The sequence below is a fragment of the Tamandua tetradactyla genome, chromosome 2, assembly GCF_023851605.1.
Source record: "Tamandua tetradactyla isolate mTamTet1 chromosome 2, mTamTet1.pri, whole genome shotgun sequence".
In the NCBI taxonomy this organism is placed as follows: Eukaryota; Metazoa; Chordata; class Mammalia; order Pilosa; family Myrmecophagidae; genus Tamandua; species Tamandua tetradactyla.
The window spans coordinates 52,606,622-52,632,949 of record NC_135328.1 but is presented as its reverse complement, the minus strand read 5'-3'; the positions used below and the strand labels follow the sequence as shown (position 1 = coordinate 52,632,949).

At 41.7% G+C, this 26,328-nt stretch overlaps 1 protein-coding gene, 1 long non-coding RNA gene and 1 pseudogene across 2 annotated transcripts; 2 read left to right on the top strand and 1 right to left on the bottom strand.

The window, feature by feature from the left end:
* Positions 1-1,870: 1,870 nt before the first annotated feature.
* Positions 1,871-7,808, bottom strand: TOR1B (torsin family 1 member B). Its single transcript, XM_077147055.1, has 5 exons — positions 7,533-7,808; positions 6,516-6,781; positions 4,901-5,076; positions 4,119-4,246; positions 1,871-3,800 (listed from the first exon to the last, which is right to left on the bottom strand). The coding sequence occupies exons 1-5, from the start codon at positions 7,735-7,737 to the stop codon at positions 3,559-3,561; spliced, it is 1,017 nt and encodes a 338-aa protein (XP_077003170.1). The 5' UTR covers positions 7,738-7,808; the 3' UTR covers positions 1,871-3,558.
* Positions 7,570-13,928, top strand: LOC143672199 (uncharacterized). The gene is made up of 3 exons (XR_013169661.1): positions 7,570-7,866; positions 8,006-8,359; positions 12,157-13,928. It is a non-coding gene; the product is annotated as an uncharacterized LOC143672199 (long non-coding RNA).
* A 2,734-nt stretch (positions 13,929-16,662) lies between these two features.
* LOC143656219 (dehydrodolichyl diphosphate synthase complex subunit NUS1-like) lies at positions 16,663-24,972 on the top strand (annotated as a pseudogene).
* The last annotated feature ends 1,356 nt before the right edge of the window (positions 24,973-26,328 follow it).

The following is a 26,328-nucleotide window of genomic DNA, read 5'->3' as shown; positions in this document are numbered from 1 at the left end:
ACATCTGACACAGGGTGACCACAGCCATATTGCAAGGGGCAGCAAAGGGTCTAGATAAGAGAACAAGTGTGTAAAAAAGAGGAAATGAAACTTCCAAGGGTGCAAGGCACATTCCAGATGGAATCTTGAATGTCCTTTTCAAGGGTTTTAATCTTAGTAACATAATGAACAGTGGGGATAACCTGAGTAACATTTGAACAGGCTGAATGAAGGTTTGTTAAAACCAGTCTCCTTCCTTTTTAGAAAGATATTTCCTGTTTGCCACTTACCATCACTCAAGCTCTGCAAACGAAGGCCCTTTTCTACTTCTCATTCCCAAATGAGCCATCCACTGTCTATCTGATTCTAAATTCCATATTTTTAAGAAACCCTCCTCATACCTAGATTTTATGTTCAATCAGAACTCCCAAAACCATCCAGGAAAACTACTTAGTTGCCCCTCTTAAGGATGCTAAGAACAGTGTTTTTATTTATAAATGCAATTAACTACCATCTTACAATAAAATTTTATTTTGTAATTTATTAATACATTTTTTAAGTAGCAAAGTAAACCTTTCCATATAGGTTTTGTATGCTTAAGTTATGAACCAAGACCCAACAGATCCACTCCAATGCAGGGACCCTTTGAGGAGCCCAGAATAGCTCTGTCTCCCTTGCTCAGCTGCTCAGGGTATTGAACTCAGGTAGAGGGGTTTGTGGCACTGACTCACAACTGTGGTGTTTTTAAGTCTAGAGATGTAATGCCAGCTGAGATGCCAGGCAGGAGTACTGAGCACTGTAGACTAAATTAAACCAAATATACTTTTTATGCAACATGCATGTGTCTACAAAAGGACAGGCCTTCTGTGGGGCAAGGGTGGGTAAGTGTTGTGTAGAGTGCTCACAAGGATGATTTTCAATAGACACGGAAGACAAGGATTGGCAGGCCTCCCTTGGCTGGGCATCTGGACTAATGCAGGACCCCTCTGCCTCGTGGCTACCCAGCTTGTACAGAGACGCTTCTGCAGTGGCCTCCTAAGGATGGCTCTAGAATGTTCTTGGTGTTGAGTCAAAGCTGGCCTGTTAGTTTGGTTGTCCTGAATCAGCCACCAGGCTTTGTCCTGTTCCCAGGAGTCACAGATTAGGTCTAATCCTTCTTTCATTTTTGAGAATGGCAGCCAAGCATCTGGGAGTCACTAATTAGGAAACAAAGGGGTGTCTTGACTTATTCTTGAAAAGTTCAGTCTTTGCAGATGAGGCGGTATGGGAGTAGAACAGAAAGTGCATTAAGCTGGGAACCAGACCCCAGAAAGTCAATCTCATGAACAAGTACCTTTAATTGAGAAATGAGGACACTAGGGAGGATGATGGCAAAGAAAATCAGCTAACCCTCAGTCCTGTGAAGAGGGTCAGTGTTATTAACTGATAAAGATGAGCAGCCAGGTTAAGGTGAGTAAACTGAGATCTGATTAACCTAACTAGGATCTCATTATTCACTAGTTCTGGGTGGGCAGACCTAGCAGTTAGAAGTTAAGAGTTCCTGGATCTGAGCTCAGCTCTTGGCTTGGATTCAGACTGTCAGCAGTGAGTCATGTTTTCCCAGAGCTTCAACTGCCTTCCTACATTAATTTTAGAAGACTATACATTTTAGAAAGAAGTCCACCTGTTTCTGGTGAAAATATTCACTATCTAATTCAATTTAACTTCATATCTATTTGAGGATAACAGCCTTTAAAGCAAACACTGATTCTGTAGGATGCAAAGACTGCCAACCAACACGTCCAAGGTATGGTAAACCTGATACCTGAGCTATTCAAGTGCTTACTTCCACTACTCAAAGCTTTTCAGAGTTGCCACATAAATAAAACGGGGGGAAAAAAGTTACATCTCACATGGTAAAATTTATGCTTTATTATTTTATATCCAATAGAACGATTCAAGGTCTTGTCTCCATCTTAATTTGGGAGGGAGGAGGCTGGGCCATAGTCAACGGTAGCCTTTTCAAGTTACAAGTCAATAACGGTGGTCCAAAGGTAGACAACACGTTGAGTTTATTACATCATTGTAAACAGAGAAAACTTTGTCTCCTGTCCAGATACTCAAAAGGTTATAAAAGAAATGTAACTTAACTCCAATTTGAGACTATGTACTAAAAAAGTTCAAGCCTCACCTTGACTTTTTTTTTAAGGCTAAGTTGGATACCCTATAAGGCACTTCTATGTTGTAAAAATACTCATTCTATCACATCTTATATATGTAAAAAAGCTGCACGTGTTCTAGTTTCATGTCTATGAACTGCACTGCAACTACAGGACAGACACAGAACAATTCACAATGGCCGGAATATAAGTCTTATTTCCCAGTGATCAGAGCAGTCCAGTCTGGCGTTGCCAAACAGGGTGCCGTTACTATATGACACCCAAGACCAGCCAAAACTTCAGACTGACCTTATTTGGTATTCAAAGTTCCATATATTACTACACACAGGACAATAAAAATCTCTATCATTTGTTTTAAGAGTATCTTAGAAAAGAATAAGCAATCATGCCATTTTATATCCTTTCCATATTTTAAAATTAAGCAGCATCCTATACTTTGATTATACAAGATTCAGAAGTAAAAAAAAAAATTACAATTAAGAAACATATATCCTAGAAAACTAGCATTTCTAGTGTGTAATACTCCCACCTCTGTGGCAATGCAGAATCTACAAGCTGAATGCTCAGTCAGTAGGTGTAAGCCATGGAGAATGAGCATGCCCTATGATTTCAAACTGTTCCGTGGAGTAAAGTGAGAGGCTAAGCCATTGTAACAGACAAATATTTTACTGTGGGAACTAAGGACTTAAATTCAAAACAAGTCTTGTTCTGATTGAATTCTACTAAAGATGTAGATGGGAGAAAATCTAATGACTGAGGTTTGAGTTGCCAAGGTACAGGAAGGCTGGGATCAAGACCGAGAGATGGGTAAAGGGATTCTTTGACAAACCAAAAGGTCCTACCTGTCCTACTCTGCTGCAGGAGCCCAACACAGACTGCTCCCCCAGGTCAAGAATGCTCAGGGCACAGGCCTTCCCATCTGATAGCGTCTCTATCCACAGGTGCCACCAATTCTAACTGAAAATATCTCGAGTCAGCTAATGCTCTCTATGCAGAGAAAAATAGCAAAGAATATTTTTGGCAGGTAAAAACCTAAAACCCAGATTGGAGAAGGGCCCTTAAACCCTTTTAGTTAAAACAGCAGTTCCAAGGTGTGGGTGCTATAGGGTCAGAAGCAATCCTAGGGCTCCACTCATACAGCTGTTTTCAAGGCACTTTGTCAAGGTTGGGAGCAGTAAATTTGAAGATTTTAAAAGTTCACCTTCAACTGCAATTTAACAGTTGGATTTCTGTCATGTTGCAAATTGTGACAAGTGTACTCGACAGATTAGCATCTTTTTAAATTAACTCTTCCAGATCCTGAAAGTCCACAGGTGCAAATGTGCAAACCCCTGAATAGGTCTTCAAAAGTGCTTCCAAAAGGCAAGGCCCCTGGCTTGCTGAGTCTCCCAGTTGCCTCTTATCCCATTTGGTTAAGAGCTCAGTGAAAATCTAGTCGCGATTGAACAGTCTTGCAGCCCTTGTCTGAGTAGATTTTCTCATCTTTCGGGAAAAACGTCATTTCCTCTGCCACTCTTGTGACAATGTCTTCATCTATGGCAGAACCCCGAGCCTTCATTTCTGCCCTAACACACATTTTCACATGTCTGTACTCCAGGGGCAGGAAGGGTATAAAGTAATCGATGAGGTTTCTGTCTATCAGTCCACTTCGCCACAGACCACCTGTGAAACAAGATACAGCTGGGTTTCTTGCCCATGACATCACCTGCTCTTACAGAGGTCATTTTAGTCATGACCTACAGTATATTCTTCAAGTATCTATCCCTCAAGAGATTCTTTTTGTCAAGTATGACACGATGTAAGAATCAGTTGAACATCCTTGTTAACTGACTTTTATAACAGACTCCCCTAAGGAAAAAAGTCCCTATTTCAGCTAAGTCATAGGGCAAACCGGATTACTTGGCTTTGTGAAATACTCAACAAAAGAGATGACACCTCTACTGGCAGGGTTAAGGGGCTCCTCACCCTGAGGGGACTTACTGTGTCTATTATTGAAGACGCCGACAGACAGCACAGGTTCCAGGTCTTTCAGCTGAATATCCTCCCTCTTTTTTCCTGTCCTCCAAAAGTCAAGAGCTGCCTTAGTTATTAAGTCCCCACCTGCATTGCTGAGTTTGACAAAGAAAGATTAAAATCACATTTTCATTAAGGCTTCTGGGTCATTTTAGTAAGAAAATGTACCTGCTCTAAAGTTTATTCTTTTTAAAAGAACTTTTTATTTTGAAATAATTTCAAGCTTAAAGGACTGTGGCAAAAATAATACAAAACCCCTACAGAGAACTCCAGTATACCACACCTACCCACCCAAATACCCAGATCCACCAACTTTTAATATTTTGCCACATTTGCCATATCATTCTATCTATCCATCAGGTTCTTTCTTAATCAAAGAGCGTTTACTAAGTGCTACTAGACAAAAGAAAGTTAGTGTCTGCTCTCACAGAGCTTAAAATGTGTTCAGAACTTGCCAGGATAATGCTCTAGCTTTTTATAACCCTCAGAAACCACATGTGTGCTGAATGAAACTGCCTATTACCACATGACTATTTCTTAAAATTCATCTTCTCCTGCCAGCCCTCTGTATCAGGCTAACAATAACAACCTAAAAATAAAAAATGTAAGTAAGTCATTTTGGCCAGATTGGAATTTTTGTCACTGGTAAACAATACAGGTGGTCACCAGGACCTCATTCTAGCATTAAGAGACTGAAGGGCTTGTGTGCCAGCCTCTCTTCTCAGCCCAAGAAAACAGTTTCTGCTGACCTGAGAAAGATGAAGATGGCCTTCCGGTAAGATACTCCGTCAACCTGCTCGTAGTAGTCTAGAAATGGCTTGATTGCATCGATGATACCAGGGTGCAATTTATCCATCTCATCAAATATGAACACAGAACTTGCACATGTACTCACATTACCCCGAATCCACTTCTGTAACTGGTCCTAGACCAACCATAAAAGAAATGGGATTCAGGCTCAAAAGATGTGCCATGGGAAGCAGAAGCACTCACTATATTCTGTTCCTTGTGGTCCGAAAGACAAAAAATCAAGAGCTCTCTGGGGTTTACAGCATCCAAACCTCCATTCACAGGATAACAGCTAATCAAAAACCTTATCTATAAAAAGAGGAAACCAGCAGAGAGGTGCTAAAGTGCAAAGAATTTTTTTCCTAATTCAAATGAAGGGCTAAATGAGACTTTTTAAAGATAGAAGAGAGACAAGATCAATGAATATTTATCATTCACTGTTAACCAATCCATAGCTTTCATTTGCTGTGGAATGAAATTCCAAGGTAATTTCAGTACAAGTTAGGAGAAATAATAAACTAGATTAAGAGCGGTATAATGCCCAAGACCAATGCCGTTCACTGGTGCAATGAACAAAAAAGCTGACCCAGATGACATTTCATGAAAAGCATTTGTTGCTATGCTCTTTCTTGAACCAAACAAAAAAATACTTGAGCAATACGCCCTCAATCCTAAAACACGGAGGGCAGTCACAGTCTCACACACACACACATAGGGCATCTTCACCTCTTACTATATTTCTAGAGGTCTAGGAAAGAATTTGGAAAACAAAAAGTGTCCCTTCTTAGGGCAATCTTCCCTGTCTTAAAATTTACATGGCAAGTACCCAGTATCACTTCCTCATTCAATTAAGTTTCTATTATTTCAGTCCCCACCTAATGGTGGGAGTATTAATCTTTATAAGGAAAACATTCATCTAAATGAAAATTAACTCTACCAGGCAACTAAATATAAATTAAATGTGGAAAGAACATCTCAAAAGGAGGAAAGTTCTCAAGGTTCAGTTCTTTGAGTCTTTCTTTTGAAGAAAGAAAGCAATGCCAAGGACTTGAAAGATGGGAGGAATGAAGGGGGTAAAAAGCTATATGCGGGGGGGAAAGCCATCTAATCTACACTGACAAATGCAGAGGCAAAGCTGAGGCTGCACAATTAGGTCTGGAACATTAAATGAAGCCAAGCACAACCAAATTATTTACAACTGCCCCACTTAACACCAACTGCTCTGATGAAAATTATGAGTGCACTCACTGATTGAAGAATATGGCTACGGTGTGAACTGGGAGTAGGAGACATGGGTTCAAGTTTCTACTCTACCAATAAGGTCACAAGGATTATAAGGAGCAAGTTGCCTTGCCTCACTTGACTCTTATCTTTTAACGGAAATAACATCACTCCACTGTAATTATTTTGGAATTAAGTGAGAAAAAAGCTAAGAGAGTTCTGAAGGGCAAATGGCAAAGGATTACACAGTTAAGTATGCCTTAACTCAGTGGCGCCTAGAAACAAAAGCCTGAGTTAGTGAGCAGGTCACCTCTCTGAGTAGCCCATGGATGAAATAACAGTTAATTCTCTTGCCTGGTACAGTTTTATCTCCTGTTCATGAGGGAAATGCAGAGTCGATACAAAGAGGTGGACAAAATTACTCTTCAGTCCTCTTGAGTGAAGATTTTCAGCCACAATTTGGCTGACAAAATTCTTGCCCGTGCCAGCCCAGCCATGAAAGGAAAGAGTCAGTGGTTTCTTGGGATTTTTGTTGTTCCTGAAGCCAGTCAGTGCCTTGAGAATCACCTCTGTGGCCAGATGCTGCCCAAACAGCTTCTCCTCCAAGTCTAGCTTGAGGGCTGCAGGAGCCATCCCAGGAGGAGAGAGAAAAATACACGTTAAAAATGCACAAGAAAAGCAGCACTTCCCCCATCTAGCAAAAGTGAGAGGCACAGAACAGTTGAATGATGCACCAGAATTTCTGCTAAACCCCAGGGTCAACGGGGAGAATGAACCATGGGTTGGGGAGTCAAATGATGCCACTTTCAAGTAAATACATTATACAGATGCTAAACGTGTCCATTCATACAAGGATTAACCATCGCTTGACTGACCTGTAAGATACGTCCCCAGACATCCCTTCTGGCTTTTAAGAAAACCAAGGGCCAAATGTGGGCTTTGCGGGAGGATGCTGCACGTCTGAGAACTAATAGGATTAACGTGGCAAAGAACTGGCCAAGTTACTTTCAGTTTCTTCTTAATGCAATCTCAAGGAACCTGAACATTTAGAAAGGTTCTTGGGGAGAGTCCCAAGATCTGGAGAATCTATTTTACAAGGGACTGCTTCCAAGGCTGGAGTTGGGCCCTCTCAACTCTTCCCTCCTCCCTGCATTGAGCGCTGGAGGCCAGGATGGATTTCCCGCCCGCCGGGGCTTGCCTCTGGGAAAGATTCCTAGGCTGCCCCCATCCGTTCTCCCTCCTATCCCAAACCGCCATCTGCAGAGTGTCTGCCCCTCCCCGCCTCTCTCTTCCGAGGGCAAAGACTCGGAGCCAGGTGTGGAACCCAAGCCCTTCCCAGGCCGTCCCGCAGCTCGCGCGCGCCAGCCGTACCCGAGGCGTTGAGCGGATGCTCCACGCGGCAGCACTCGGCAAAGCGGCAGTAGAAGTCGGTGTACGACAGGTAGCCCGTGAGTGCCGACGCGGCCCCAATAGCTATGCCCACGCTGATGGGCTCGAACGCCGCAACTATTTGGGCTGCCAGTAGCAGTCGCAGCACCACTGTCGCGGCTCCCCCGAGCCGCTCACCCGGCAGCATAGCTCTCTGACTCACGGTCCTCCAACCATCGCAGCCCGGAACTCCTAGAGGGCCGAGCGGAAGGCCGAACTTCCGGTCCGGTTGCGTCACTTCCGCCCCGCAGAACGGCCAGTTACAAGGAGCTTGTTGGTGAGTGGCGCGGTACGCTTTCGCCCCCGCCCCTAGCTTTTATGGTTTTGACTTAAGAGCTTGTTAGAGCCCTTGATTTTGCTTTGTCATCCCTCTCCCACTTACCCTGAGCCATAAGGTGCGTTTCTCCTTTCTTCAGACAGACTCAGTGAGGATATCTGCCCACCAGCCTATCTTTTTGAAACGGATACTGAGAGCTCTAGGTTCCGAGCCCTTGGCCGAACGCTGGGGATACAGAGACGCCAAGCCAGACCTGCCCTGGTGTGCACAATCAAACCCAGAAAATCATTCTTTCATTCAACATGCTACATGCAAGGCCTGATGCTGGGTGATGTGAAGACAGCAGTTAAGGCCCCTGCTCTCTCAAAGGTCCTGGTATATGAGAGCAGGCAGGCAAAGGGGAACAATACTGAATGGTGGGAGAAGCACAGAGGCTGTGGAGCAGTAAAGGATTTTGTCTATGTTGAGAGCTAAAGGAGTTAGCTAAGCAAAGGTGAGGAGTAGAGTGTTCTGTCAGTGGGCCGTTTTGGGGAACTGAAAATATTTCACATGGTAGAGGGTGAAGGGAGATGAGAATGGAGAATTAGATAGAGACTGGAAGGTGAGGGCCTAGAGAGTGCTGTAAGTAGTTTGACCTCTATTCTGAGGAGTAATGGAAAGCGGCAGAAGGGTTTTAAGCAGGGAGTGACGTGGTCAATTCAGAAATCACTATGGCCACTGGATTCACAAGGGAGAGACAGACAGTAGAGAACCATCAAGGAAGCTGATGTAGTGGTCCAGATAACCTTGGCCCACACTTTGCCAAAAGTATTTGACATCATCCATCAGCCAATCCAGCAACAAATATTTAATGAACTCTGGCTCTGTGCCAGACACAGTGCCCAATGCAGGGGATACAGCAGGAAATAGGAAAGACATAGTCCCTGCCTTCACCATACAGATGTTCAAGCAGACGGTTTATGCCCAGCATGGTCAGTGCTGTAATGTGGGACACACAAAGGAAGAACCTCACCCAACCTTTGAATAAAGGAAGGTTGTTGTCCTTTGTTTCTAGGCTGTGACCTGAAGAGGGAGTAAAAGTTGCCCAAGAGACTTAGGACAAGCAAGAAAGGGAGAAGTAAAGGTAGACAGGTTGAAAACTCCAGGCAGGGGTTAGCATGTGCATGGACTAACCTTAGGCACATCGAGAGCCTCAAGTGACTCAGTCTGCTGGAGTGCGAAAGGGAAGCCTGGAGCAATAAACAGAGGCCAAGCCATGCAGGGCCTTGCCAGCTGTGCTAGAGAGAGAGCTTTTATCCTGGGGCCATAAGGGAACCTTGAGAGGACATTGGGCAGTGATTGCTCAGACCACTTTTGGCTTTGCATTAGGGCTGGAGGGGCCAATATTAAAGCAGGGAGACTGCTTCCAGGGCTGCAGCAGTACTCCAGGTGAGAAAAGACAGTCGCCTGAACTGGGGCAGAGGCAGTGGGAGGGTGGGAAAGGAATTTGAGAGTTATTTGGAGGTAGAAACTAGATTAGGGGATGGGCCAGCAATGGTTGGGAAGAAGGTGGGGAGTACTAGGGAGAAGAGGCAGGTGGAGAACAGCAGGAATGATGAGGATTTGGATGCACTTTCCATTGCTTTGATGCCAGTGTACTTGTTATTTGCAGGACATTTTGTATATTTTGTGTTAACATTAAGAGTCATAAATTCCCATTATTGGGCCCTTTTAATTCCAAATCTAAACACCATTGTGTCCTTTCAGTGCCTTACACAATACTTAGAGACAATACATATTTCATCTGAAACACTAGTGACCCAAACATTCCCTCCTGAGTTGCAAACTCCACAGGAATATTGAGAGGGTCAAAAGAGGTGATGATCGCAGTAGTTGATTCTTCCTGAGCTCTTACTGTGTGGGATATCAAGTGCTCACTGAGCACCATCCCCCCACCAAAAAAAAAAAAAAAACAATAAGAAGGGACTGTTGTGGTCCCCATGTTACAACTCGAGAGCCACTCAGCTAAGAAGAGAACAAACCAAGTTCTGCGGCTTATATAATCCTGGTATTCTGTTTAATGATGGCACCCCAAGGAAGGTGCAGGATTTGGCCAATTGCGTACTTGAGGCAACCCCTCTGTCCTCAGGCCAGCTGGAGATAGATAACAGGGACCTTGCATCCAGGCCTCCAGTTCACACCTGCCCTGGTGGATAAGGCTTGTCACATGGTCCTTGGAGAGATGCTGCAGGGGCCCTGATTCTTTAAAGGGTCGGAGAGTAGCACCTACCTTTCCCTGCTCTAGGCCAGCCATATTCTGCCTGGGATATGTGAACCCCTAGGGATATGAGAAGACTTCCTAAGAGCATATAGATGGGGGTCACTGTAAGGAAACCCATTCTAGATAATCAACCTGTTTCCCTTTTTCTCCCTGTGCAAAGCCTTCCAGCAGCACTCTTTCTTATCTTCCCTTTCCCAGTTGCCTCTGTGCCCCGCCCCCGCCCCCCCCCCCCCCAAACACACGGAAGGAAAGCCATCTGAGAATCCCCTATGGATCTTAGCAAGGAACATTTTCCTGCAACATAAAGACTGACCTCCCAGGCACATCAGCTAAGCAGCAGTTTTACAGACGGACACACTGTTGGAAAGATGCAGGATTCTGACAACCAGATGATAAATCTCTTTGCAGTTTCAACTTGATATTTCCAGTTCTTCAACAAGATTAAACATGTTATGAGCTGGTACATCAGTAACAATAATATGTTAGATCACTATGGGTTTTTTTAGCCAGTAACTCAAAGGAGGTCAAAGAAATAAGTGATATTGCTGTAATAAACTCATATTAATTATTTACTATCATAGAGCAAGTGACCCTGTAACTGGTGCTGAGCCCCAATCCAGGTTCATTAGTCTCAAAACTAAAAGAATTTAGAGATGAGATGGTCAGTAGGAATAAGTAGTAACGTTTATTAAAAGAGAAGTTTATTAAAAAGAGAGTATGCACATAAAAGAGATTAATGGGGATGTGCCCAAGGGAAAGACTACTAGGAATACTAATATTAATACTAATAATAAGGAATACTAGGTGTCTTCTTTGTTCTAGGAGATAGCTGGCAGATAGCTGGTTTGTTGTCACATGCTTAAAATTTGTCTTTGGACAGATGGTTAGCAATCTTTATGACCCTATGTTTCCTGTCATTAACTAAGAGTTTGTTTGGGCCTATGATTTTACAAGCTTTTATGGTTTTAGGAGATTTTTATGGTTTAGGGAGGTTTGAGGGCTTTAGGGGAAATTTTGTCCCGGGAAGTTTATAGCTGAAGTTTGCAGTTTGCATTACTTCCTTTGGAGCTAGACAAGAAACAGGGGACTTGCAGTTATCTGTTACCTCTTCAGAGCTGAATAGGAAATCAGGGATTTACAGTTGTCCTATTTTATCCTCCTTTAATCCCATAGTTTATCATCTTAAACAACAATAAACGTTTATTATCCCACACAGTATGGGTAGGTCAAGAATTCTGTGGTGGCTTAGCTGTATAGTTTTGACTTAGGGTCCCTTATGATAATGCAATAAAAATGTCAGCCCTGGCTACCCTCATCAGAAGGCTTGTATGGGGCTAAAGCATCATCTCTGAGATGGCTCACTCACGTGGCTTTTGCCAGGAGGCAAACCCTGTTCATTGTGCGAGGGGACTACAGAGGCAGAGATGGGGCTTATTCAGGGCCTTGAATACCACACCCTCCCCTTCCCCTCTATTTACTCACACGTGATCTCTCAGCACTCACGTGCATAACAAGAAAAACAGAGATGGAATGGAAGCTGAATCTTGCCTCTTAGCACTCAAATTTCCCCTAGTGGACAGACACATGAACTAAATGGAAAAGAGAAACAATCCCGTCCATCTCATAAAGGGATACATTCCTCCCCCCACTTTAATTGTTTTGTTAATAATTATTTACAAAAATTTATAACACATTTACGTTTTGACTAATTATGTGCTGAGAATAATAAAAAGAAGTTTTAAAACTTAGAGCCTTATGGTCACCTGAAAAATTTTTATGTTAAATGTTAATTTATGGTATATACATATTTTTGTTGCAGAGAAGATAAGATGATCAATAAAATAATTTGGGGCATAAAATTAAAAAATTTTAGGCATCCTAATCATTAGGATGACATTTGGTGGGTGATGAAATGGAAATATTAGCCCGTGTACAAAAATAATAATAAATATCTGATTTGTTCATGTATTTTATAAATGGATGATGGCAGGTAAAATTACTATCGTTTTTTGTTTTGTTTTGTTTTCCAGGGGCAGGGGTGGTGCATGGGCCGGAAAGGAGCTACTACAGTATTGTTGTTTTGGGAGATGCATGAAGGGCCAGGACTCAAACCTGGGTTTCCTGCACGCAGCCACTGCTACTGAACCACTAGTGCACTACTTGCTACAGTGTTTTGATTCCATTGTGCACTCCTAGAAGAGTGATGTAACTGTTATCTTAAAATATCAATGTTTAGAATAGACAAAAATTACATCCATTGCAACAATTTAAACTTATGATGAAAAATTTAAATGTCTACTTAAAAATATATGTGGAGATTGCATCCCGAAGTCATATCCTCACTAGCAGGTGCTTACCCTCCCATCCTTCCTGGCAGCTTTACAGTATTTAGCTAGTTACGATAAGTGGTCAAGAGAAGTGAGTCACCCTCAGTGTAGAAAGCTCCCTTCTCAGTTACCACCTGCTGGGGAAGGACTTTTGTATTGATCTAGAGCTCAGTTCCCTGGCTAGGTTGCTTCCTTCCTCTCCAGCTGTCTGCCTCCTTGGCTGCCTCTTTCTCCCCCTCTCCCCATTCCATGATGTTGAATGGCCCCTGGAAGGGGTGTGGACCCCTTCTCCTCTCTGTCCTCTGTCCCTGCATGAGAGGCCCCTTACTTTCTCTCTCCAACCCTGTACTATAATCCCCTGGATCTGGCCGCACCTTGGACATCTTTGCTAGGCTGTCCACCAGACATCTCAGCAGCCACACGGTCAAAACAGAAGTCGTGATTGTTTTCTCCAAACATGTCCCTCCCCCAGTGGTCCCCGTCTCAGTAAATGGAACCATCTTCCATCAGTTGCTTACTCCCAAACCTAGGGCTTGTCCTGGATTCATTCCCTACCTCACCCCTCACCTCTAATCCATCAGCAGGTTGTCAGCCCCATCTCCATAACGTATCCAAAAATTCTTGTTATCTCCCTCCCTTCAGCCAGCCCCCTAGTCCAAGTCATCCTTCCACTGAATGACAGCAGTAGCCTCCTAGGGGACCACCTGCCTCTATGCTTGTCCCATCTAATCCATTCTCCCCATGACATAGATAGATAGTCTTTTGTTTTTTTTAAGAGTGGTTGGTTGTAGGTTTACAAAAATGTCATACAGAGTGCCCATACACCCCCTCACACACAGTTTTCCTTGTTATTAACATTTTGCATTATTGTGATACATTTGTTAAAACTGATGAAACAATATTATTATAAGTATGCTATTAGCCTTACCCACTGTTTACATGAGGATTCACTGTTTGTTCTATGGAATTGGGAGGCGGGGAGGTAACCTAAACACAACCTAAAATTTCCCTCTTAATCCTTTTCAAATATACAGTTCAGTGGAGTTAGTTACATTCACAAAGTTGTGCCTCCATCACCATAGTCCATTGCAAGAACTTTTTCATCACCCCAAAAAGAAACTCTGTACCAAATGAACATTAATTACCCCATTCCCCCCACCCCCATTCCTAGCCTCTGTCACCTGTATTCTAGTTTCTGATTTTATTAACTTGCATATCATGTTTATTTTATATAAGTGAGATCATTCAATATTTGTCCTTTTGTGACTTGCTTATTTGACATACCATTATATATTCAAGGTTCATCTTTGTTGTAGCATGCATTGGAACTTCATTCCTTTTTATAGCCAAATAATATTTCACTGTATGGAGATAACACATTTTTTTATCTGTTCATCTGTTGATGGCAGACACTTGGGTTGCTTATAGTTTTGGCAATTATGAATAATGTGAATAATGTGAATAATAATAAACATCGAAGTGCAAATATCTATTTGAGTCCCTGCGTTTGATTCTTTTGGATATATACTTAGAAATGGGATTGTTGGGTCAAATGGTAATTCTTTTTTCTTTTTTTTATCAATTTAAAATATACATGTAACAACAAACACAACCATTCTTAACTTATGACCATTCCATTCTACATATATAATCACTAATTCACAATATCATCACATAGCTGCGTAGTCATCATCATGATCACTTCCTAGAACACCTGCATCAATCCAGAAAAGGAAACAAAAGACAACAGAAAAAAATTCATACATACCACACCCCCATCCCTCCCGCCACTGATCACCAGCACCTCAATCTAAATTTATTTTAACATTTGTTCCCCCTATTATTCATTTTCATTCCATTTGTTTCACTCGTCTGTTGATCAGGTAGATAAAAGGAGCATCGGACACAAGATTTTCACACTCACACAGTCACATTGTGACAGCTATATCATTATGCAATCATCCTCAAGAATCATGGCTACTGGAACACAGCTCTACATTTTCAGGCAGTTCCCTCCAGCCTCTCCATTATATCTCGAATAACAAGGTGATATCTATTTAACGTGTAAAAATAACCTCCAGGATAACCTCTTGACTCTGTTTGGAATCTCTCAGCCGTTGACACTTTATTTTGTCTCATTTCGCTCTTCCCCCTTTTGGTAGAGAAGGTTTTCTCAATCCCTTGATGCTGAGTCTCAGTTTATTCTAGGATTTCTGTCCCACATTGCCAGGAAGTTTCACACCCCTGGGAGTCATGTCCTATGTAAACAAGGGGAGGGCATTGAGTTTGCTTGTTGTTTTGGCTGGAGAGAGAAGCCACATCTGAGTAACAAAAGAAGTTCTCTTGGGGGTGACTCTTAGGCCTAATTTTAAGTAGGGGTTAAATTTCATATGAACTTTGTGGGGTTAAGTTTCATATGAACAAACACCAAGATTAGGGGCTTAGCCTATTGCTATGGTTGTCCCCACTGCTTGTGAGAACATCAAGAATTCAACTTGGGGAAGTTGAATTTTTCCCCTTTCTCACCATTCCCCCAAGGAGACTTTGAAAATACTTTTCCACTCACTGATCAAATCACTCTGGGATTTATCAGGGCATCACTCTGGACAAACCAACAAAATCTCATGCCATACTCAAGGTTCCATGTGCTTATGGTATTCAATTAAGCTGTCTACATAAGTTCTATTAGGAAATGCACTAGTCAACATATAAACTTTGTACCAAATAAATATTTTTTGCTTTAGTCTCACACATAAGTTAAAATTTTAAAATATTGATTACCATCTATTTTCAACACTGCAGTAATGACATTCCTTTCTTCTTCCTCATGCAAAGACATTTTTTAAATTTGAACATTTAGTCACTATCAATATACACTCTAGGCATTCCTGGATTTTACCATCTCAGTCTTTATCGTCTATCTTTCTTTCTGATTTCATCAAATGGTAATTTCAAACTTAACTTTTTGAAGAATTATCACACTGTTTTCTTCAGTGGCTGCACCATTTTACATTCCCACCAACAATGAATGAGTTGTTTTCCCACATCCTCTTCAAGACTTATTTTCCATTTTGTTTTTGTTTTGTTTTTAATAGTAGTCATCCAGTGGATGTGAGATGGATCTCCTTATATTTTTCACTTGAATTTCCCTAATGGCTGTTGATGGTGAACATTTTTTCATGCGTTGGCCATTTGTATCAAATGGTCTTTTTACAACAAACTAGATCATGTTATTCCCTGCTATGAACCTGTTAATGGCTTCCAAATGTCCTTAGGAAAAAATCCACCCTTTTTACTCTAACTTCAAAGCCCTACATGATGTGTCCTTCCCTTTTCTCAGACCTTTTCCCATCCTACATCTTCATTCGTCTCAGCCCTCAGCCTTCTTCTCTTTCTTGCATAAGAATCTTTGCACAACCCCTTTCTCTGCCTTGGCTCTTGCTTCAGTCTCCCCAGGCTAAGTGCTTTCAGTCCCCAGTTCAAAACCCAGCTGCTTTATCTAAAGTAACCTCTCCCCTCTTCCCACCTGTGCTAGTTACCCACTCACCCATCACCCCATTTGTGTCCCTATTTATTGTTGATCTCGCCTAGTGGCTTGTGGGCTTCAGGAACGTGGGAACTGTCTTTTGTCCTCTGTATCTCTTATTCCTGGAATGTGCCTAAAATAAAGTATGAGTTCAATAAATATGGATAGAACAAACCAAGAGACACAGAAGTGTAGCTCCAAGAGGGCAGACTCTGATCTAGGGACTAAGGATGTGCAAGGCCTGCAGGGCATGGCCTGTCCCTGCCTTGAAGAGCTGTCCACACAAATCCCCCCAGCATCTCCACTGAGAAGCTTTGGACTTCTCCAAACCACCACTGGTTCCCGAAGACACTCCATTTCCAGTCCCTGCCGTTCTTCAGACCTTCACCTTCCTTAAGAAGGGCAGGGAACTCATTTTGATTCAGCATCTAAAATGTTGTGAAACAGATGTTTCATTTTACATGTAAGGGAACTATAGGGAGAGATTAAGAGATTCCCCTGGGGTCATGCAGCTGAGCCAGGATTCAACTCCAGCCTTTCTGGGCCCCACACCCATCCTTTTCGCCGCTATACTCACTGCCTTTTCCAGGAGTCCCCCTTCTCCTCACCCAGTCCCCCTTCTGCCTATCTCGGTTTCTCATGCTCTGCTTTGTAATGTGACTATTTTCCTTATTTGCGCTAATATGCGGTAACCTTGAGGATAGGATTTTGGTCATATTCATACATTTACCTCTGCGATTCTCAGCGCAGCACTAAGTCCATAGCATATATTAACCACATATTTGTGAGAAGTCCACTTACCACCTTTCTGTTCAACAATGAAAATTTCGAATTGCTGACCCTGGAACAGACATCCTGGGTTCACGTTCTCGCCCCTTCTGGCTGTGTGACCCACCTTCTCTGAGCTTCGATCATATCATCTTAAGACAATGCTTTGGGTTTTTTTTTTATTTGTTTTTTTATCATTTTGTTTATTGTGAAAATAACATTACGAAAAGCAATAAATTTCTAAGTACATCTTAACAATTAGTTATAGAACAGATTTTAAAGTTTGGTATGGGTTACAATTCCATGATTTTTCATTTTTTCTTCTAGCTGCTCCAAGACACTGGACAGCAAAAGAAATATCAATACAAGATTCAGAAGTCATACTCATTTGTTAAATCCTATCTTCTCTTTTATACTCTTCCTTCTCTTTTTTTCTCTTTTGTGAATAATAACATATATACAAAAAATCAATAAATTTCAAAATACATCGCAACAATTAGTTGAAGAACAGATTTCAGAGTGTGATATGGGTTACAATTACAGAACTTTAGGTTTTTACCTCCAGCTGCTCTAAAGTACTAGAGACTAAAAGAAATATCAATATAGTGATTCAGCACACATACTCATTTATTAAACTCTACCTTCTCCATATAATTTCACCATCATCTTTTGTCTTTTTCCTGCTCTTTAGGGGTATCTGTGCTGTGCCCATTCTAACTTTTTAATGTTAGAAGGGGCTGTTGATAATATGGAATACGGAGATGGAACTAGCTGATGTTCTGGAAAGGCGGGCCCCTCTGCATTTCAGGACTTATTTGGTCCAGGGGTCCATCTGGGGGATACAGATTTCTGGAAAGTTACCCTAGTCCATGGAACCTTTGTAGAATTTTATAAAATGCCCTAGGTATTCTTTTTAAAAAAATTTTTTATTGATAAATTTTAATATGCAAACATGCATAGTTTACAATTAATGGCTCACAATATCATCACATCGTTGTACATTCATCAAAATGATCATTTTTCAGAACATTTGCATCACTCCAGAAAAAAAAAAAGAAAAAATTAAAAAACTCGTACATACCATACCCTTTACCCCCTCTCTCATTGACCACTAGTATTTCCATTTACCCAATTTGTTTTAACCTTTGGCTCCCTATTATTTGTTCATTCTCCATCCATATTTTTTACTCATCTGTCCTACCCTAGATAAAAGGAGCACCAGACACAAGGTTTTCACAATCATACAGTCGCATTAGTAAAAACCATATCATTATATAATCATCCTTAAGAATTAAGACTACTGGAACATACCTCAACAGTTTCAGGTACCTACCTCTAGCCACTCTAATAAACCATAATCCAAAACAGGATATCTATATAATGTGTAAGAATAACCTCCAGGATAACTTCTCAACTCTGAAATCTCTCAGACACTGAAACCTTATTTTGTCTAATTTCTCTCTTCCCCCATTTGGTCAAGAAGCCTTTCTCAATCCCTTGATGCCAGGTCCTGACTCATCCTGGGATTTCTGTCCCATGTTGGGAGGGAGATTTAAATTCCTGGGAGTCATGTCCCATGTTGGGGGCAGGGAAGGGCAGTAAGCTCACCTGCTGAGCTGGCTTAGAGAGGCCACATCTGAGCAACAAAAGAGGTTCTCTGGGGGTGACTCTTAGGCCCAATTTTTTTTTCATGGGAAGGCACTGGGAATCAAACCCAGGTCTCCAGAATGGCAGGCAGAAACTCTACCACTGAGCCACCATTGCACTGCCCTCCTAGGCCCAACTTTAAATAGGCCTAGCTTATCCTTTGCAGTAACAAGTCCCACTGGGGTGAATCCGAAGATCGAGGGCTCAGCCTATTGACTTGGTTGTCTCCACTGCTTGCAAGAATATCAGAAATTCTCCAAATGGAGAATTTGAACGTTTCCTCCTTTCTCCCCAGTGCCCCAAGTGGACCTTGCAAATACTTCGGGATATATCAGGACATATTACTAAGCTAGACAAACTAACAAAGTTTCAGGCCCTACTCAAGATTCCATGTACTTATGTTCAACTAAACTGACCATACAAGTTAAATTAAGAAATACACTATCCAAAATATAAATTTTGCACCAAAAAAACATCTCTTCCTTTGGTCTCACACAAAAGTTAAAGTTCTAAAATACTGATGATATCATCTTTTACTGTGTATTCTAATTTTACCTTAGTCCTATCCAGATCAGATTCATCCATAGCTCTATTTGAAGTCAGATCCCTTTTTCAACTTTTTAAACAGTTCCTGTGTGGGGTACTACTGACTTTCATAGCTTCAGAGTGCTAACTCAGAGTCTCAGGTGTCACAAAAATACCCAAAGTTTCTGGGAACAACAAGGTTATAAACAAACAGCTCAGTATCTCAGAATTTAGAAATAACAGTTACAATTTGTGAATACATGTGACTGTCGTAAGAGTTTACAATCCTAGGACCCTTTACAGTAGGCCCCAACCTGATATCCCACACTTTCAACTTCAGCTCACCAAGTTTTTAGATAATAGTCAGTCCATATGAGTGAAGCATGATAATATTTGTCTTTCTGTTTCTGACATTTCACTCCCCAAGGTTCACTCACCTAGTTGCATGCCTCACAACTTCATTCCTTCCTGTGGCTGGGCGATAGTCCATTCTCTGTATACACCATAGTTCCTCCTTCCATTCCTCAGTCGTTGTACCCTTAGGCCACCGCATCCATTGTGGATTGCTAACACTGCCGCCATAGATACCAGTGTGCAAATGTCCATTCGTGTCCCCACACTCAGTTCCTGCAGGGATATACCTAGCGATAGGGTTGCAGGATCATATGGCAAATCCACCCCCAGCTTCCTGTGGAACCACCACCCTGCCTCCAAGGGGCTGTACCTCTGTTTCCCTACAAACAGTGAATAGGTAAATCTCTTTCTCCACATTTTTTTCCAGCACTTATTTCTCTCTGTTCATTTTTAAACAGTTTTATTCACACATCATACAATCCAACCTAAGTGTATAGACATGCCTTCACTACCGTAATCTATCTGAAGACATTTCTTTTTCTTCCACAAAGAATCCATACACCTTACCCATGCCCCCCCATTGACATTTAGTTTTGGCATAATGCCTTTGTTACATTCAGTGGAAGCATATTACAGTACTACTGTGGCTATAGACCCTAGTTTGCATTGATTGTACTTTTCCCCATGTACCATCTATTTTCAACACCCTGCATTATTGATATATTCCTTTGTTCTCCCTCATGCAAAAACATTTTTTATTTATATATTTAATCACCATCATTGTCCACTCTAGGCATTTGTAAATTCTCAGTCTTTATCCTCTATCTTTCTTTCTGATTTCATACACATCCCTAGCTCTTCTCCCTCTGTCATACTCACATTCGGCTTCATTCAAAATGCTTTGGGTTCTCCACAACATCCCTTGTTGGGAGCTGGGGCTATTTTATTTGTTATTAGCGTAGTTACCCCAGCCCCCTTCTGGTTACTATTTTTTTTCATTCTTTCACTTTTTTTTTTTTTTTTTTTTTTTTAAAGACAGAGAGAAGGAAGGAAGGATAGAAGGAAGGAAGGGAGGAAGAAAGGGAAACACTTTCTTGTTTTATTGTATTTTGTTTCTCCGTTTTTGTTACATGGGCTGGGGCCGGGAATCGAACCGAGGTCCTCCGGCATAGCAGGCAAGCACTTTGCCCGCTGAGCCACCGCGGCCCGCCCCATTCTTTCACTTTTAACTATGTGTGTGTTCGAATTTAGGGTGAGTTTCTTGTAAACAGCATATTATTGGTCATGGTTTTTTAACCCATTTTGAATTGTATATTTGAAAGTGGTTAAAAAAGGAAATTTTATATTGCATATATGTTACCACAATAAATTTTTTTTTAAAGATTAAAAAAAAAATGCTTTGGGTTTGCTGACAGAGATGAGACAAGGTTTGCAGATGGTAGGCATGTGCTGTTAGCAACATGAACTCAATTTCTTTTGTGATTTCAGCCAAGTCTTCTGAGGTATATTAGTTTTGAAAATTTGAAAGTGGGTCTATTTGACAAAGAAGGAAAAAAGGAAAAGACACCATCACAGCCTCCCAACTGCCCAAGAGTGTATGAGGCTGCCTACACCCAAGGGTCATTCTGGCTAAAAGAATGTTCTGGTTAACAGAGTGACACCTCTCTCTACCGCCACCCCCAGTGAAATTACGAATTTCTTGAAGAAAGGGCCTGTCTCTCCTTCATCTCTTCTTATTTCCCACAGTAACTAGACCCTAGAAAAGGGGTTGCAAACCATGAACTGCAGGCCAAATCCAGCCTGCCCTGTTTTCATACAGCCTGCGAGCAAGAATGGTTTTTACATTTTTAAAATGGTTTTTTAAAAAAAATTGAGAAGAACAATACTTTATAACACATGGAAATTATATGAAATCTCTGTGTTTATAAATAAAGTTTTACTGGAACACAGCCACGCTCATTTGGGTGCATATTGCCTTTGGCTTCTTTGACACCACAGGGGCAGAGTTGAGTAGGAGGGACAAAGACTGTATGGTCTCCAAAGCTGAAAATAGACACAATCAGGCTCTGTACAGAAGAAGTTTGTCAACCCCTGCCCGAAATTGCTTGCTCCAGCACTAGCCGGTGCTGCTCATGTGAAGCAGAGTGCCTGGCCTTGGGGACTGGGCAGAGCCCAGTTTGAGCCACAGCTTTGCCTCGACGCTGCAGCCTTGCACAAGGGTCTTCACCTCTCTGAGCCCCGGTTTCTTCATTTGTAAAGTGGGGGAAAGAGGCGCATCTGCCTCCAAAATTGGTTGCTGGGAGGGTTCATGGAGGGGACTCATATAAAGGGTTGAACTTGGGGCATGGCTCAGAGAAATGCTTCGGTGATTGACAAGTTATTGCTATTATTCATGTGCCAAACTGTATAGAGCCCTGTTGTAAAGTGACCAAAAATACACCCATTTGGGGTGAAAGGGGTTCGGGCGCGGGATTCGGGGGAACGCGGGTCAATGGTTCGCGCTTGCTGTCAGGGCAAGTAAGACGCCATCCAGCCGCGGCGGTGAGAGGGAGAAGTGAGCGACCAGGCGCCAGCAGACAGCGACGCGGCGGTACGTGCAGGTGTGGCGGGCGCGGCGTGCTGTGCTCTGCGCATAGGGTCGGGCACCTGGAACTGACCTGGCGGCGCTACTGGCGCGCCGCCTCCTCCGCGGTCCTAGCGCCGCTCGGTTCACTCTCCGCGAGCTCCCCGCTGCGGGCAGGAACCGCAGGCACTACCCGCACCCGGGGTCGCCCAACCCCGGCCACGCTGCCGCGCAGACCGCCGTTCACTGGAGAAGCTCCGGTTCACTTGGGCCTGGTGGTCACCGAGAAGGAGCAGGAACTCAGCTTCTCGGACATCGCTAGCCATGTGGTGTGGGCATCTCCTCCGTCACCATTACCATGGTATTTTCAAAAGAAGTAATTCCAGAATGATGGATGAAATTTTAGAACAACAATGGGAACTTCTGGGCTTAGATTGTTCCAAATATTCACCAGAGGGCAAGCCACGGTGGCTTAGCAGGCAGAGCTCTCACCCGCCATGCCAGAGACCTGGGTTTGATTCCTGGTGCCTGCCCATGCAGACAAAAAGAAAAAAAAAAAAAAATACTCACCAGAGTTTGCAAATAGTAGTGACAAAGATGATCAAGTTTTTAAAAAATCTTTTTGTATTGTGTAATATAACATATATACAAATCAAAGAAAGAAAAAAGCAATAGTTTTCAAAGCACTCTTCAACAAATAGTTACAGGACAGATTCCAGAGTTTGTCATGGGCTACCATATCATCATCTCAGATTTTTCCTTCTAGCTGCTCCAGAACATAGGAGCTTGAAGGAGTATATATATTTTTTGTCATTACAATCAACTTTTTTTCTTTTTTGTGAAAAATAACATATATACTAAAAAGCAATAAATTTCAAAGCATGGCACAACACTTAGTTGTAAAACAGATTTCAAAGTTTAGTGTGGGTTACAACTCCTCTATTTTAGGTTTTTACTTCTAGCTGCTCTAAGATACTGGAAACTAAAAGAAATATCAATATAATGATTCAGCAATCATACTTGGTTGTTAAACCCTACCTTCTGTGTATAACTCCACCATCACCTCTGATCTTTTTCCCACTCCTTAGGGGTATTTGCACTATGGCCGTTCTAACTTTTTCATGTTGGAAGGGGCTGTCGATATATGGGGTAGGAACAAGGAACTAGCTGATGTTCTAGAGAGGCTGGGCCCTCTAGGTTTCAGGATTTACCTGACCCAGGGACCCATCTGGAGGTTGTAGGTTTCTGAAAGTTACCCTAGTGCGTGGAAACTTTCTAAAATCTTATATATTGCCCTAGGTGTTCTTTAGGATTGGCTGGAATGGTTTTGTTTGGGGGTTGGCAAGTTATAATAGGTAGCAATGTCTAGCTGAAGCTTGCATAAGAGTGACCTCCAGAGTAGCCTCTCCACTCTATCTGAACTATCTTAGCCACTGATACCTTATTTGTTCCGCTTCTTTTCCCCCTTTTGGTCAGGATGGCATTGTTGATCCCACAGTACCAGGGCCAAACTCATCCCTGGGGGTCATCTCCCATGTTGCCAGGCAGACTTTCACCCCTGAATGTCATGTCCCATGTAAGGGGCAGGGCAATGATTTCACTTGCAGAGTTGAACTTAGAGAGAATGAGCAATAAAAGAGTCCTCCAGAAGTGACTCTTAGGCATACCTATAGGTAGGCTAAGCTTCTCCACTACATACATAAGCTTCATGAGAGCAAGCTTCAAAATCAAGGGTTTGGCCTATTGATTTGGGTGTCCCTAATATTTAATACAGCATCAGGGGTTTCCCCAGCGGTAAAGTTTAATAGTTCCATTTTTTTTTCCCATCCCTCAAGGGACTTTGCCAATACTTTTTGATTATCTGTTTAACATATTGTAGGTTGTATCCAGGCATTACATTAAACTATACAGGATTAGAGGCCCTCATTCTTATTCCAGGCTCCCTGTGTTTCAATTGTTTAAATAAGCTGTCCAGACAGGTGGAGTTAGACTATGTGCTACAGATAATTTAGGTTCCGGACAAAATAAACCTTTCTTCCTTTGGTCTCAAAGAGTAGTTGAGGTTCTAAAATATAGACAATGTCTTCCTTACCCCTCTGTTCTGAATTACCTCAATCCTGACTGTCGGAGCCAAGTGTTAAAACAAGACCTGCAGAATTTGTTGGAAGCAGCTGGCCTCAGGATGGCGGCAGTAAACTGTGGAGATTGTTATATAGAGCAGTCTGGGAGGAAGAGAATGTTTATCCCAAATGGTTATGTTAAGTATGAAGAACACTGAAAGATAAGAACTGTGTTCCCTCAGGAAATGCCTGCATGCCTATTGTCATCCTGTGGTATAAAACCAGGGTCTGGTTAAGAATAAAATTGTCTGAAGTCTGTCTGAAGTAAACTCAAGCTTCAGACCCCCTGAGCCCGTCTGTGTCTTTCTTTCTTTCTTTTTTTCTCATCATTCCTTAATATCCTTCGAGCTCTGTTTCAACAGGAAGCAACACCTGACCTGATCAGCTTTGCTCTTATCTCTTAATATAAGATTATATATATATAAACAGCCTCTCAAAATTCAGAAATAATAATTTCCACTCCAGACTAAATGTGACTGCTATAAGAGCTTACAATCTAGACCTCTTTTTTCTTATAAGCATTTTCTAAAGGAGACCATACAATAATTGCTCTTTTGTTTCTAGCTTATTTTGTCTACCAAATGTCCCACAGGTCCATCCACAATGTTGCATGACTCACAACTTCATTCCTTTTTTGTAGCAGCACAATATTTGAAGATGATCAAGTTTTAAAATGCCAATCCTCAGTGGTGGTGCTGTTTCCAGAAGATGGTAAAGCAGATATCGTGAGAGCTACACAGGACTTTTGCCAGTTAGTAGCCCAGCAGCAAAAAAAAAAAAAAAAAAATCCACAGATTTCCATGTAGATGTGTTAAACAGTTTACTTTGTTCACATGGTCTCCTTGATCCTGATTTAGCATTGAAGTGTGGTCCTGTAGACAGCACATTAGGCTTTCTCCCCCAGCACGTTAGATCGAAAGAGATTGGCTCTTTGCTTTCCAACCTAAACATCAGTTGAGGACTTTTTCTCTGCCCTTCATCAATATGCAGCCTGTGAGCAGCGTCTGGGAGAGTAGTGATCCCTGATTGCATAATTTGATTTCAGGCTTTTGGAGAAAAGGACCCAAATGACTCTGATGTTTATAAAGCACCTATGAAACCCTGTACACACCCTGTTCACGAACCTCATAATTCATCAACAAACACCAAAAAGTGTCTTGAGAGTGAGAGTGTGCACGCTTACGCATGTATGTGTATAGAAATAAACACATATAAATGGGTGGAAATACTGGAGAAGGAAATACATAGACCTGCAGCTTTGAGCAACTGGGAGCAATGTTTTAGGAGTTGAAATGTCAAGGTTGCAGCCCCAACTGCTTACCTATTTTTGTGGGGAGAAGAAGGGGTGAATAGCACTGTTTGTTGTTGTTTTGGAGCGAGGGTAATAATTTTTATTCAGTCTTTTCTAGTGACCAAACTTTAATTTTTAGGAAATATATTGACTCTATTAAATGTGAATATTCTGAGTTTGAGGAGTCTCCAAAGGAGTGAGGTCTGTGCTGCTCACATGTTAAAAGCTTGCTTACCTTCGACAGAGAGAACACCTATCTTCAGATGTCTGCCCATTTTCATCTCTTACATCATTATAGTCATACAGAGTAACTTGAGTATTGCTGTGAAATTTATGCTTGAAATATAATTGAATCTTATTACATTGAAAAAGACAATATAAAAAATTTGAATATTGAATTTGGCAGTCAAAAAAAAAAGGGATGAGAGAGCTGTAGTCTTAAAAGCAGAAAATTTCCTAAAATGAGAAAGTTTTTATTCCTTTTTTTGTCTGGGGACAGTGTACTAGATAATACCAAAAGTTGGTTGAAAAACTGATTCCATTAACTTTTTATTTAAAAGAAAAAAAACATTTGAGCGAATTTACCAGTGAGCCTGTTTCACTTTGGAATTGCACATTAAGCCAGTGATAATACCTGGAATTTTACTCAGTAAATCCTGATGGTAACTTGCATAATAGATTTTAAATAGGATTGAAGCACTGTAGGGAAAAAAATATTAGGAAAATCTACAAAAATAATTTAACATGTTCTTTTACAACAGAGAACAAAATAGGTTCTGTTATTTTTAAAGCAATAAATGAGTTTTTGGTAGGTGTTTAATATTTTTCCCTCCTGATTCTTGGGCAGAAACCACACTTTATATTTGATAGAATGTTTTGAGAAAACCTTCCTATTAGCAAGCATGCAATAGTTATCTAAATTGTACATTTAGAATGGAGTAGTTTAAATTTGAGATCTCAGAAATTTGCGTATAGCAAAGAAGATGATTTGGAGGCATCATCCAAATCATTTGGAATTGCTTGTCAGATTCTGAAGAATAAATGTGTTTCAACTTTGGACTATAAAACTGTGCTGGTTTGA

Bases quoted from the DNA above. Each gene is read 5' to 3' on its own strand.
- TOR1B (XM_077147055.1), bottom strand. From the start codon at position 7,737: ATGCTGCCGGGTGAGCGGCTCGGGGGAGCCGCGACAGTGGTGCTGCGA. The intron at 5,077-6,515 runs GCAAGAGAATTA...TGGTTGGTCTAG, and splicing joins AGGAGATAAAACTGTACCAG to GACCAGTTACAGAAGTGGAT. The intron at 4,247-4,900 runs GTCAGCAGAAAC...TGTCAAACTCAG, and splicing joins GCCATCTTCATCTTTCTCAG to CAATGCAGGTGGGGACTTAA.